This window comes from Pan troglodytes, chromosome 19 (assembly GCF_028858775.2).
Source record: "Pan troglodytes isolate AG18354 chromosome 19, NHGRI_mPanTro3-v2.0_pri, whole genome shotgun sequence".
NCBI classification, from domain to species: Eukaryota; Metazoa; Chordata; class Mammalia; order Primates; family Hominidae; genus Pan; species Pan troglodytes.
Genome location: NC_072417.2, coordinates 64,787,204 through 64,801,887, shown reverse-complemented (window position 1 = coordinate 64,801,887; position 14,684 = coordinate 64,787,204). Strand labels below are relative to the sequence as shown.

The following is a 14,684-nucleotide window of genomic DNA, read 5'->3' as shown; positions in this document are numbered from 1 at the left end:
TTCCCCTTCCCTTCTGGGCTCCAGCCTCTTCCTCTTACACATGGTCTTCCATAATGCTACAGGACACTTGCATATGTGCCTCCTACTGCCTCTAAGGTCTTCCCTCTTTTCATCTCCTCATGCCCAGCACAGTGCCTGGCACATGGGAAACACATACGGGTTTGTTGGAAGAATCAATGAGTGAAGGTTTGAGATATTTTGTTTTGTTTGGATTTGGTTTGATTTGACCTAAGCACGATCAAATGAAGAAACCAGAAGTCACAAAGTGGCTGCCAGGAGACCCTGGGACTAAGCTGCACATTCATATTTTTTGGCCATGGCCTTTGCCTAGCCTTCTTCTCTGTTGAGACAAGCAGCCTGGTCCCATAGTCATCCATTTGCAACCCCAGGCATAAACATGCTGCCTACTGAAATTTTGGTTTAAATATTTGGTTTCAATTCTACATACAGTCACATACCACCTAACAACATTTCCTTCAATGACAGGCTGCCTATGTGACAGTGGTCCCCTGAGACTACAATATCGTATTTTGATTGAGCCTTTTCTACGTTTAGATACACAAATACTTACCACTGTGTGCAATACAATTGCCTACGGTATTCAGTACGGTAACATGCTGTGCAGATTTGTAGCCTAGGAGCAATAGGCCATACCATATACCATCTAGGTTTATATAAGTACACTCTATGATGTTCACACAATGACAAAATCACCTAATAACACATTTCTCAGAATGCATCCTGGTTTTTAAGCAACATGTGACTATAACTTAATTGACTTTGATGGAAACTCAAGAGGCAACATCCTATATTTCCCATCAGTGTTTTAGAAGAATGACAAAACCCTGTCCTTAAAATCTCCATGTTTTCCAGATAAAGACCCTGAGGTCTAAAAGGGGGCAGTGACTCACCGAGCACACCTACCTACTGAATGACAGAGCTGTCATTCAAACTCAGCCCCTTTGACTCCCAGCCCTGTGCTCTTTCTAATATTCATCCCCCACAGTCAATCCACTGCGGGTTTAATGGCTTTGAAATAAACCAGTGTGTGTTTCTGCTTATTAAGTATCATGCTTTATGCAATTAATGTGTACAAAACCAAGCCTAGTTTTGTGAACAGTTTATCCAAATTGCTGCGCAGCTTCATTTATGAGAGGAAAGAAAACCCTCCTCTCTTATCTAATAGATGTTATGTGTCTATTTTCCATGAATATATCAGTTAGGACAGTAGCCACCTAAAGTGACTCTTCTGAATTAACCCTGAGTGAATAAGATGGCTTTGGCAAGCAGTGTGTGAGGATTCAGTCTTTCCTTCCTCCAGGATGGAGACTAATTGTGAAGTGAGCTAGAAAAGTCTTCTCCGTCAACCCCTTGGTGTGCATCTACTGCAGGTACTGAGAGTCATTGCCCCTGGATATTTGACAAATCACATTCCTCTTCAATTTAGTTATATCTATACCAGTGAAGCTATAAACCTTTATGAATAACTATAAGAGGATAAAACTTCGCACTGTGGTCTCCCGAAATATCATTCAATCACATTGCCCTCTGGACACCACATTGCTGAAGCTTTCAGAGCCTTTCTCAGCATCACAGAGACATGCTTTGGCCTGAATTGTCTCATGATCATCTAGAAGCTGTCTTCCTTGTTCACTCCAGAGCTCAGACCTCAGGCAAAAGACATCCCAGGCATCAGGTTGAAGCATTAGATTCTGTTTTTTTTTTTTTGTATACTTCATCCATTTAAGTGAGAAGTAATTCCACTAAAATGGATGTTAATTTGGTTAGCTCTATCTAAATACAGGTACTCCATATTGAGATGTTCATGTCCCTTTTTTTCTGCTTCATTCAATTGATGTGCTAGATCACATTGGAAGATTTCTCCAGCATTGATTTACCCTTAACTCCTGATATGAGCCCTACTTGATTGTAATAAATTATTTTTAATGCTGTTTTCCACTAGCTAGTATTAATTTTGGCTTTTTGCATATATGATCGTAAAAGATATTGGCCTATTTTCCCCTCAAATATCTGCTGGAATATACTTATAAACCCATCTAGACCAACGCTTTTTTTTGCATAGGAGATGACCAAAAATAATTCTTGCCTTAACTCAAATGAACTACATAACATTAAATCTCTACAATAATTAAAACAAAGCGAGCCTTTATTAATACTATTTATGTGGGCTCTGGAATGACTTAATATTTAACAAAAATGCCCTACACATACCAGTACAGTGGTTCTCATGGGACAAACTCTTCCACAGAAATAGCAACAATCCTAAAAGAGAAAAGGTATTTGGTATGAGACATGTTCAGTGTATCTATTTTCATAATACAAGAATACGAGCTACAGAAAGAAAAGACTAGCAAAATCTTCTTGGTAGTCATCTGACAATAAGATAAAGTAAGATACAAATGTGAATGATATATGGACTGTCAAGAAATACAGTCCCAAAGTGTGAATGGCCTGACTTTGTTGTTATCTATGGAACTTAATACGTCACTTCATCATTCTAGGTCCTCTCCCTTTATCAGAGCCCCAGCAGCCAGACATTTCTAATAATAATCATTGCAACTCCCATTTAATGAGGGCTTACTTTGTGCCAGGCACTGCATTTGAAGCCTCCTTTATCCCATGTACACCTGAGCTCATTAACATGTTTTGGCTCATTTAATCAGCACGATTGAGTGGTTATGTTGTCATCACAGTTTTGCCTGTGAAGAAATTGAAGTTCAAAGAGACCAAAAGGCCCAGGACTTGGAGCCAGAGCCAAACTCTCCTCATCCATGCCCTGTGTTGGGATGAGTTTGAGGTTGTAGGAGCATGGGGAGGAAATAGGCTTAACTAAAATCAGCAGAGGTTTCAAAAGGACCTGCAGACCTCATCTCTAATTCTTGGATGGTGGCAGCCACTGCCTACAAGTCACTTCTGGGAGGATCTAGACATCATTGCAGGAGGCTCATCCCACCCTGGCTTTCAGCAGCTTCTTTAATAAGAAGTGGAAGGGATACAGATGCTCTGGGGAAAGGATCATAGAAGAATAGTTGGCTTCTAGAAACAGCTATTTCAGAATGTTTCAGGAAAAAAAAAAAAAGCATCACGGAACTTCCCTGATTCTTTATGTGTTTTATCTCATCTGTTTATCTTGTTTACTTATACCCTGCCAAGTTCCTGAAAGACTGTGTCATTATCTTGTTTCACTCTCATGACAATTCTTAGATAGATGCATCCCTATATTATGCATAAAAAAATAATCAGAGGGGATAAGTAGCCCCACATTACTTGGACAGAAGAGGTATCTGACTAGGCTCAAGGTCTTGCATTTTCCAGCATGATCCTGCACCCAAATATATCACTCTACATTTGTGCAAACTCCCATACAACTTGATGAAAAACATGCTTTAAAATCCAAGTTTTGTTATCTTTTGGGGGAAAATAATTACATTCCATGCTGGTTTTCTAGGTTGGTATGATAGCCAGACCACATTTGTGGATCTTCTGTCAACGAAACTATGGAAAATTATTTTTATTTTTAGCAATAATTGCATTCCATAGCCTACAATGCAGAACATCTCATCACCGGACAGACCCATGATAATTACCAAACCTTAGGGTGAGAATATGGTGGCTGGTAAACATCAAACTGTGTTCTTCTCTGCAGACTGTGTGTGCTCTTATGCATGAAGACGAACTTGTTAATGACTTTCTATAAATAAGTTCTAGCTTATAGTTGTTCCAGCAACAGCTGCTGAAATGTGATCTCCCCTCAAATACAGAACACCTTTCCTTTTCTCTTTACTTTCTTGTAGAAAGAAACTATTTGCATACGCTAATGTGAAATGAATAGTCACTGTCACTTTTTGTCTGTGTGACCTCAGAAGAGGTGCTTAACCTCTCTGTGCCTTAATGTCTTCACTTCACCTATTTATTTTAGGAACAAATGTAATATGGGTGACCTCTTTTAGGCTATGGAATATACAGCATTCATCTCTGGACTTCTGGGATCTGGCATAGGGTGGGCATTTGGGACCTATACGTTGACTAGAATTCAGCTCATTTGAGTTGAATATGCCTTGAAAAGTTTAAAGGACTATATAAAGGTAACAATAGTAATCATCATCATTTAAAGGAAAGGGAGAGCTTAATGCTTAGGTTCTCTCAACATGTATTTTCCTATCTGTATAGAACACTTACTGGAAAATATATGCCTGGAAGTTCTTTATTCATCTCCCAAATTTAAACTAGCAGGGGTCAGAAAACTACAGTCACAGACCAAATCTAGCCTACGCTGTGTTTCTGTAGCTTTACTGGAACCCAGCCACGCCCATTCTTTTATATTTTGTCCATGACTGCTTTCATATTATAAAAGCAGAATTGAGTAGTTGTGACAGGTACTATACAGTTGGCATAGATAAAAATATTTACTATCTGAATCTTTACAGGAAAAAGTCTGCTGACCCTTGAATTACAGTATGAGCCATTCGGAATGCATTTCTCTTTAAAAGTTCTCGCCTCATTCAGTGTCTGGAACACAGTGGGTGCTCCCCAATAGGTGACACCTTCCTCAAGTTTCCTTGGGAGAACAGACTCAATGTCGGATGCACAAAGGAGACCTGCACATACCTAACTCCTATTTCTGCAGAAGCTGAAGGCTGTATTATCTATTGCTTGCATAACAACAACAATAGTAGCTTATTATGGAATGCTTACTGCATGCCAGGCCTTTGGCTAAGTGCTTTTTTATATTCGGTTTTATAGAATCATCACACAGTGCTATGAGTATTAGTTAGGAATTATTATTACTATCCCCGTTATAAATGAGAGACTTGCTCATGTAATGGTACCCAAGGGTGAAACCAGGCTTTGCGACCCACACAGCCCAATGTGATACTCAGTGTCTTGGTTCCCATTAGAGGTACCCTTTGGAATTCCAGACTGTTCTTTAACCAGTTCAGCCAAGCACCCTGCTCTCTCTGTTCCTTGGGACATCACACTTCATTGTACAATAGACAGTCTGCATTGATTCATTCATTAACAATTATTTCTGCCTTGATACAGTTAATATGTACCAGGTATAGGAGATGTCACAGGGGCCAATAAGATAGAGCCCATGCCTGGATGAAGCCTAAAGTCAGTCTAGTGAAAGAGGTGAGCATTCATCAGTCACACGACGAATGTCAAGCTAAAACTGTGATATGTATTTTGAAAAGTGCAGAGTGCCATGACAGTGGATCATGGGGATCTCCTTCAACAGGTGACCCTTGAGCTGAGATACAAAGGAGTTCATAAGTAGGAGTCAAACAGTGAAGGGAGGGAAGTTTATTCCCTCCCTTCTCTGTTTAAGGGAAGGGAAGCATAAGAAACAGAATAAGCATGTGTTCTAGGAAAGGAGGAAGCCCAGTATATAAGGGAGGCTGAAAGAAAGACACTGAGCAGAGCACAGAAAACAAGGACACATGGTTAGAAAAGCCAGGGGCCCCAGATGTGCATCTTTATGTTACAGGCAAGGGGAAGCCACTGAGGTGTTTAAGCAGGGGTAAGGTGATAGCATTGTCACTGTGAACGCCACGTGTGGTCTTCTGTTCCAAGGCTGCTCTTTTGCGCTCACAAAAGGGCTTCTGCTAATGGAGCATCACGCTGAGAAAGGTGATCTAAGGTCTGAGAACACAGCCTGTTGCCCTCCTGAGGCATGAGGGGTGAGTGAGCAGCCCCCGGCATGCACTAGTGCATCACCTTGCTACCACAAAATGAAAACTCTGAGACCTGTGCAACTGAAGCTGCTCCCAGCTTAACCTATGACAAGTGTGGCTTGTGTCAACTTGGAAGCCTGCTTGCAGCAGGTCTGCTTATTTAACACAGAGGAGTACTTGTCTGTTAGCTTGAAAGCTGAGTTACTGGTCACCAAAGGCCAATGGTTTTCAGGCTTCCACTTCAATTAAGTGCATAGAAGAAACTTTGCCTCTGGTCCTAAGAAAATTCTAGGACATAAGTGAAATTCTTCGTTACCCTTAGGATGGAATCAAGACCCCCTACCTTGGCCTGCCAAGCTCTCCATGGTCTTCTCCTGCCTTCCAATACAATTTCTCCTCATATCACCCTCCCTTACTTAGGAGTTGTTCAATAAACACATGTTGAATGATTGGATCTATGAATGACTGTATAATCATGGGCAAGACATAGCTCCTCTTTGATCCTCATTTTCTTCATTTTTAAAAGTCATGGGCTGAGAACTAAGACCTTGATTTTCTCTAAGACCCCTTCTAAGACTCTATGAGATGCAGAATTGGTATTCATTCAGCAAATGCTTGCCAACATCTCCTCTGAGCCAAATCCCATCACCAGGGATGTGATGATGGATATCCATGCCCTTGAGATGTTTACCCAAAAGTAGACACAGACTCAAAGAGTATAGTTTCAAAATAGCATGTGCTTGAGTATGAACTCAAATAGTCACAGGAACTGGGCACAATCCCAGCTCTGCCACTATCTCTCAGAGGCTTGGTGTCCCCATGACTCAAATGGAAATAATGGCACTAACTCATAGAAGTTTTCAAGAATTAAATGAGTTGTTTCTGCTGGCATCGTCTCTCACACAAAGAGGTGTTCGACAAATGTTGGTAATGATCATCAAAAGTGGTGATGATGACTAACTTTAACAATGATATTCAGCACTCATGTGACTGTACTGGGCATCTATGGTTTACATCTGTTCTGATCACCCGGTACCCATCCCATTTTGGTTGCAAAGTATTTTGAATTTTGATTAGTCAGGGTTCTCCAGACAAACAGAATCAGTAGGCTATATACGTAGACATATAAGAGGAGATTTATTGTGGGAATTGGCTCACAATTATGGAAGCCAAGAAGTCCCACAATATGCAGTCTGCAAGCTGGAGAACCAGGAGGTGCTGATGGTGTAATCCCCAATCCCAAACCATAGGGAGAGAGGTGGTCGCTAGTGTAAGTCCCAGAGTCTAAAATCTGAAGGCCCAAGAACCAGGAGCTCTGATGTCCAGGGGCAAAAAAAGAGGGATGCCCCAGCTCAAGGAAGAGAGAATCCTCCACCTTTTTATTCTATTCATACCTGCAATAGATTGGATGTTGCCCACCCTCGCTGATGAGGCCAGATCTTCTTTACTCAGCCTACTGATTCAAATGCTAATATCTTCTAGAAGCACCCTCACAGGCACACCCAGAAATAATGTTTTTCCTGCTGTCTGGGCATCCCTTTGCCCAGCCAAGTTGCCATATAAAATTAACCATCACAAATTTCCCTCCTGGGTGAGAGCATCATGAGAGCAGAAGGGAGCTGCACTTGGTGTTCAGAGACAGTGTTTCATGGAAGGTGTCCTGGAGAAGATAAGACACAAAAAGAATAGTTGCAAAATAGCATGTGCTTGAGTGTGAACTCAAATAGTCGCAGGAATTGGGCACGATCCCAGCTGAACTATGAGGTAAAGAAGGGTAGGCAAGGCTTCCTCAGTCCCCACTTTGCCCTCCTCTACACCAGAGAGATCTTTCAAAAATGCACATCAGATCAATTGGTTTCTTATTTAGCACCTGTGACTTCCTATTGTGTTTGGAATAAAATCAAAGCTCCTCACCATGGTCTACAAAGCCTTGCATGAACTGGTCCCATCTTGAGCCACCTTCATCCTTTCCCAGCCATTCCTAGCCGCTTGTCCCTATCTCAGGCTCTTTGCATTGGCCGTGTTCTCTACAAGTGATATGCCTCCCTCTGATCTTCCCATACCTGGCTCCTGGTCATCAGGATTCGGCTCAAATGTTAGCCCACCCAAAGACTTTTCACCAACCGTACTACAGAATGTTGCCCCCACTTCTGCATCCTCGCCCCCATTCTTTCCACTACTACCTTTCAATCTGTAAGTCAAAATCTTGTTTTGTTTCCTTCAAAGCTATCTTTGCCACCATCTGAAACTATCTCTAGGAGGACAAAGACCTTCTCAGTCTTATTCCAATTGACCTCAGCACATAGTTGGCCCTCAAAGATTTTTTGAACAAATGAATTCCAGGCCCATGTAAAGGAGTGAGGTGAGGTGGCCTTTCTGAGATGAGAAGTCAAGTCACATCAGATCATGGAGGACTTAGATATAGAGAATGCACTGGATCATGGCACCGGCCATGTGGGAGCATCATGACAAGACTGGTAGTATTCTCCCTGGAAGACTGCCTGCCATTTCTCAGTCTTGCATTTCCAGGAAGCTTCTCTAGGAGGATACTCGCCTAAAACTAATTTAAAAAATCAAGATTATTAAATAATTTCCAGGAATCCAGGTTTAACCCTTTCACATGGTAATGCCAACTAAACTAGCAGAAGCCCTCAAGGCATCTCTTTAACGAATAGCTTAAATTCTTGAACTTGAACTTGGTGTTTAATTAGCATGTCATCATTAGCCCCCAAAGAGTTTGCTCTCATTGTCCCTGCAGTCTTAGTCAAATCATGCACTTGCTCAGACAGTTGAACAATCACTTATTGATCATCTGTTTCACATCAGACACTGTGATTACTCTGCATAAGCCTTAAAGTTGGAGCTCAGTTAAGGTATAGCTTAGGGCCCATCTAAGTTATTCAAAATTCAGACTTTATATGGTTGAGATTTAAAAGTGTTACCTATAAATGGCAAAAAGAAATCCACAGGCATCACTTTCAGAACCCATCTGCCAATCTGATACTCTGTCCCTAGCAGGATGTGATTTGCACATTGCTGCTCCCCAAGTCCAAAGTCATGGTAGGAGAAGCAGTGAACCCTGCTTTTCTCCAGACCCACCTGGACCCATGCATATTGTGAGTGGTTAGTGGGTATTGGGTTGGCATTATTGTGCCTGGGTAGGGAATAGCAAAGGCAACAGCCGCAGGAACTGTGATCACCACCAACAAAGACCTGGAAGGCAGTAGAAAGGAAGCAGCACTTTTTCATGGTTAAGACCTGCTGTTCGTGCATGAACTGGTACAGGTCCCAGGTTATCTTTGATGCCCAAACTGTGTTCTTACAGCTGAGAACAAAAAGCCTGGTGACTGTCAAGCTGTCTCCTGGGCTCTTCTGTTGCTCCTAGATGTTCTGTTGCCTGGGGAAATCTCCTGGTGCCTCTTCAGCACACAAACATACACATTCTGTAAACTGCAAAGGCCTATAGAGCACATCTCTGCCTTAATAACCATCATCTGAAATTAAATACCCCCCAACCTCCACCTCTATTTTCTCCTGGCTCCAATCTACCCTCTTACAGTCCATGCTGATTATCTCATTCCCCTGCTCAAAGCCTTTCTATTGCTGACATTCCAGGGGTCCTATGATCTGGACTCAGCCTGTTTTCCAACATAGGTGATGCATGTGCTCTTTAACCCACCCAAACTGAAGTGGAGAAGGGGTAAACAGCCAGACAAAACAGGACTCTGCTCACCAGCCAACAGTATCTGCTATAGCAGCACTTCTGAAACTTTAGCGTGCATCCAAATCACTAGGAATTTGAGAAAATGCAGATCTTGATTCAGGAGACCTGGGATGGGGCTCCCGATTCTGCATTTCTAACAAGCTCCTAGATGCTGTGGCTGCTGCTGATCCCTAGAGCGCACACTGAATAGCCAAGCACTATGTCATCTTATTAACATCTGACTGGGGGTCAGAAAGAAAATGCTCAAAACTCATATTCAAAGTAGCTTTATTTCTAGAATGTATTAACTATAAATTCACCAGTTTTGTAAAGCAAAAGATCAATTTCATGTGGTTCAACCTAACACAATAGACAGTCCATCAACAACTACTAATAGAAACCAAAGCTCCTGATATCAGAATCCTAGCCAACTCACCTTGGAACAGAGAGGAGGCATGACTTCAGATCAAAGTTTTAAATGTGTTAACTCAAGCTTAAAGCACAGCCTCAGCCCTGTACTTGCCAGCTCCTTTCTTACAGTTCCTGGCTCCCAAAAGAACCCCACCCTGAGAGGCAGCCCATGGCCCAGGAGACTTCTTCCTGCCTTTTTCTGCCTTGCAAGCTGGACAGAAGTATCACTCCACTGGATTGCCTTTCACGTCCCTGCTCTGGTGTTCAGAACATGCTGTAACTTCAAGGCATGTCTGGAAGCACTGGCACATCCCCTGGCGGTTTTGTTGGTCACCTGTATCAGTGGGAAGAACTTAGCAGATGGCAGGGTGTGTTTTGTTCTCATTAGAAGCTTACTCAGCACTGGAAGGGAGGTGTGCTGAGTGTGTGAGAACCCCCCAGTCCCTGGATCTTCCACCACCTGGCAACATTTCTCCACCTGCAGAAAGTCCTGGTTGTGTGGGGGTACAAGGGAGGGGGGATTAAAAGTCCTGCAGAGGCAGAGCAACGCCTGGCCTGCGGTTGCCTTTCTGATGGCAGAGTAGCTACTACAGAGTCATCCATCTCCATTGGCAAAACTCACAGGTGAAAAAGCAATAAGCAAATAGGATATTTCAAGAGCAGCAGTAACATGTGCTCTCTTCATGAGAAGTTCCTCTACACCTCAGGAGGCTCAGGATATTCTCAGATTCAAGGTACTGTCCATCTGACTAGGCATTGATGGGATATTAATGTTCATTGATTATGTTCCACTTGTTCTGAAGTCCAACTTCCCTCTAGCTGGTAAGCTTTTGATGAATACAAGTATCATCCCAAATCAATTAAATCAGAATGTGAGAAGGCATAGACAGGCACAGGTGGGCTTTAAAAGCACCCAGGTGATCTGGATGCACAGTGAAGGTCGCAAACCACTGGGTTAGATATGGTTTCTTTTTCTCAAAGTTCAAGGAAAAGCATCTTTTTTGATCATCACATTTCTCAACTTCTAAAACTTCACCTTTTTTAATGCAATTCAAGATATTGGCAATAATGAGTACTCTCTTACACTTTCAGAGTCACAAATCACTTCTACATGCACTACCTTATTGGATTCTCAAATCAGCCTGTGGAAAATGCTAACACCATTACAGAAAGATATATGATGTGCTTGCTGTGACATTGTTTATAAGAGATAAAAAAATGGAAACAGCCCGAAAGCCAGCGAGAAGATGGTTAAATATGTTATGGGTGTTTGTGCAACTGAGAATTCTATAGTTATTTGGAAGACTTGGGGAGATCTATATGCATTGGCTTAGAAAGATAACTACAAACTACTTTTAAATTTTAAAAAATCAAGTTCAGAATCATAATTATTAATCATCCCTATTTTTTTAAGTTACTGTGGACTAGGGAATTTATTATTTTTTATACGCTATGTGTGTTTGTGTGGTTTATAAGCACAAAACAAGTAACCACAAGGATGTACACTAAACTGTTAATAGTTGTATGTATAGCGTGGACTAGAATTAGAAAGAGGTGGTGGGGGGGCATCACATTTTTTACTTCTATATTTTAATTTGTTAAAAAATTATGCTTCTGGCCGGGCGCAGTGGCTCACACCTGTAATCCCAGCACTTTGGGAGGCCAAGGCGGGTGGATCACGAGGTCAGGAGATCGAGACCATCCTGGGTAACATGGTGAAACCCCGTCTCTACTAAAAATACAAAAAATTAGCCTGGCGTGGTGACATGCGCCTGTAGTCCTAGCTACTTGGAAGGCTGAGGCAGGAGAATCACTTGAACCTGGGAGGCGGAGGTTGCAGTGAGCTGAAATCGCGCCACTGCACTCCAGCCTGGGTGACAGAGCGAGACTCCAACTTAAAAAAAAAAAAAATTAGGCTTCCATACTGTTAAGAAAAAACTGTTTTAAAATCACAGTCCTGAGATGATGAATTTTTTTTTTTTTTTTGTTAAGTGTTTTTTTTTTTTTTTTTAATTATACTTTAAGTTTTAGAAAATGTGGCACATATACACCATGGAATACTATGCAGCCATAAAAAATGATGAGTTCATATCCTTTGTCGGGACATGGATGAAATTGGAAACCATCATTCTCAGTAAACTATCGCAAGAACAAAAAACCAAACACCGCATATTCTCACTCATAGGTGGGAATTGAACAATGAGATCACATGGACACAGGAAGGGGAATATCATACCTAATGCTAGTTGACGAGTTAGAGATGATGAATTTTAAGGAAAGATCATCATATCCATTTTTCAGAGGAAACAATTGATCCCAGTGATGTCGGGTAACTTGATCATGTGGCTAAAAATTGCTGGAGCATCTGTTTGAACATATATGTATGTTTATACACGATTTTTAAAAATGAATTTTAAAAAAATTAAGTAACAGGAAAAAGGCTCAACAGGTGGACTGATCCTTATTGAATGAGGAGGAAATAAAGTCCTACACAACCAGATGACCGGGACAGGCTGGTACATCAGAAGCCTGATCCATCAGCTACTACTGCATCTTGCAGGCTGGCCAGTTTCATCCCAGTCATGGCTGACTCAGGACCTAACAGCTCCCTGTTTGCTCCGAGGCTGCAAGGAAGATTTACTGGCTGCCAGTGGCAGCTGTTGGTGCAGCAGGGACACAACATCCACCCCTACAGGGCAGTTCCGTTCCTAATAAGGAAAATTCACTTTACACACGCTTTAGGGGAAATGTCCTGGGATGGAGCCAGAGCCAGATGGGCTCTGAGCTTATGAAAAGCATGCTTGTTACCAGAAAACATTTGCAAATATGTATGGGTATTTTTGTGTGCGTGTACATGCATTTTACACACATATGCACACATAGCCCTCTGAAATCCCTTCAATTAAAATTGTCTTCCAAATTGTTCCTCAATATACTTTGCAGTTCACCCTTATGTAGGGGCAAGTGCTATGCCTCATACCTTTTAATGTTGGATTATTGTTCTGATTCTTGTTTTTCCCTCCTGCCAGGTGCAGCTCATCCACTATAACCATGAGCTATATACGAATGTCACAGAAGCTGCAAAGAGTCCAAATGGATTGGTGGTAGTTTCTATATTTATAAAAGTAAGTCTCTTGCATTCCTTCATTCTTCTCACCATCCCCACCTCAATCAGAATACCAATTTACGGTCTCTGTTGGAGTTAGAAATATTAAAAGGGGTGCTATCCATGCCTAAGAAAACTATGGGGTGGTGCCTTTTATATACATGAGATGTATGAAAAATGAGGCCCCCTGCAGTGAGATGCAAAAATGATAATCTCCATTTCAGAGCATCTGGGCCTGAGGATTCAAGCAGCTTCTGTCCTAGAAAGAAAAAGGGGGCTAGATCCAGGAACAGGCTTTAGGACCCACCTAATGCAGTCAAATCAGAAGGATATAATACTAGAAGGGTGGGTGGCTCACTAATGCCCCACAGGATTAAAGTCCTGTTCACCATTCAGCTGCCCCTTATAAACATAGGAAGAAGTGAGATGTCTCTCCCCTCCAGGCACTGCACTAAATAGCTCCTTCCAGCTTCCTCACAATTGCTCTGAGCATCATCTTTCTCTCTCGCTCTCCCGTTCCTTCATAAGCCTCCCTGGTAATAAGATTACCCACACTGACTTTATGACATTCTGAGGAAACTCCACATCTCCCTAACAGTCAACAACGACAACATAAAATCTCCAACCAATCACATTCTAATTTGTTTAAAAAAAAAATACTAATTACCTTTAACATTTTAGCAGATGTAGAGAGAAGCAGGTATGCAAATTTTTTAATAAAAAATGAAATTGCTTTTCTAATTAGAAAAATAAAAATTAAAAAAAGCAATGTGTGGCAGTTCCAAACATTAGCAGTCACCATGCTAGCCCCTGGGGATGTTTTGGCCAGATCATTAGAGAAAGTGCCCCAATCGGAATTGGGAATCTGATGAAGATGATCAATGGATCAAAACTGCCACCAGGGAATTTTAACAGGGCTGTCATGATGACATCATTATTACTCAGAAGAATGGGCACCTGGGGCACTGCTCCCTCTCCCCGCCCCCACAAAAGCATTACCCTGTGCAATAGGCACTTCACCCTCCCTGGTCATCCATGCCATGCCCCCTCCTAACTTCCTCACCCTCCCCTTGGTCAGATCAGGGCAGACCTATGCACTGGGCAGGGGCTGGACGGGGCATCCATGGCATGTTGCTATCCCTGGCCACTAACCTCAACCTCCTCTGGTTTGTCATTAACAAAGAGAGGAAGGGACATTTGGCCAGGGAAGCATATTTTTAGGCTTTCATGCCTTTGTGATACTTGACATGACATCTCAAAGGAAACTGGTCCCAGCACAGATTCTAATGGTATCTCCTGGCATCATCACAAACCCTGGAATAATAAACAGTAGATTCCTGAATGCCAGACACTATGATATGTATTTTACATCTATTTTGTTGTTTAGTAATAAACTCAGAGGTTGAACATTCGTGTTGTATCTTACAGATGAGTAAAATTATTCAGAGAACCTTTGGCATTTCACCCAAGTTCATGTCGCTTATAACAGCCCAGCCAGGAGAGGATCCAAGTCTTCCCTGACTTTAATACTCATGAAAGAATGGCTTACTCATTCTATGCCTCTCCAATAGAGCTGGGAGAGAGCAAGTGAGGGCAAGAAGGGAGTACAGGACATTTTAAAACATTCTTCCCACACTCCCCACAACCCCATGCTACTCATAAGCACAGGGCAAATTCCTGTATCTCTTAATCAAGCCCTGATTATGGCATTGATAACCAATTTGTACATTCAACCTGGGCTGCACTCACTGTGAAGCCTGTAGATAGG

The 14,684-nt window shown here is 42.0% G+C and overlaps 1 protein-coding gene across 1 annotated transcript in view; it reads left to right on the top strand.

Annotated features, from left to right (window-relative positions):
- Nucleotides 1-14,684, top strand: part of CA10 (carbonic anhydrase 10) — a 537,642-nt gene that overhangs the window by 501,377 nt on the left and 21,581 nt on the right. Inside the window, exon 5 of the mRNA XM_001171455.7 lies at nt 12,840-12,935. Coding sequence (XP_001171455.1) covers nt 12,840-12,935 — 96 coding nt within the window. The remainder of the gene's footprint in view (nt 1-12,839; nt 12,936-14,684) is intronic.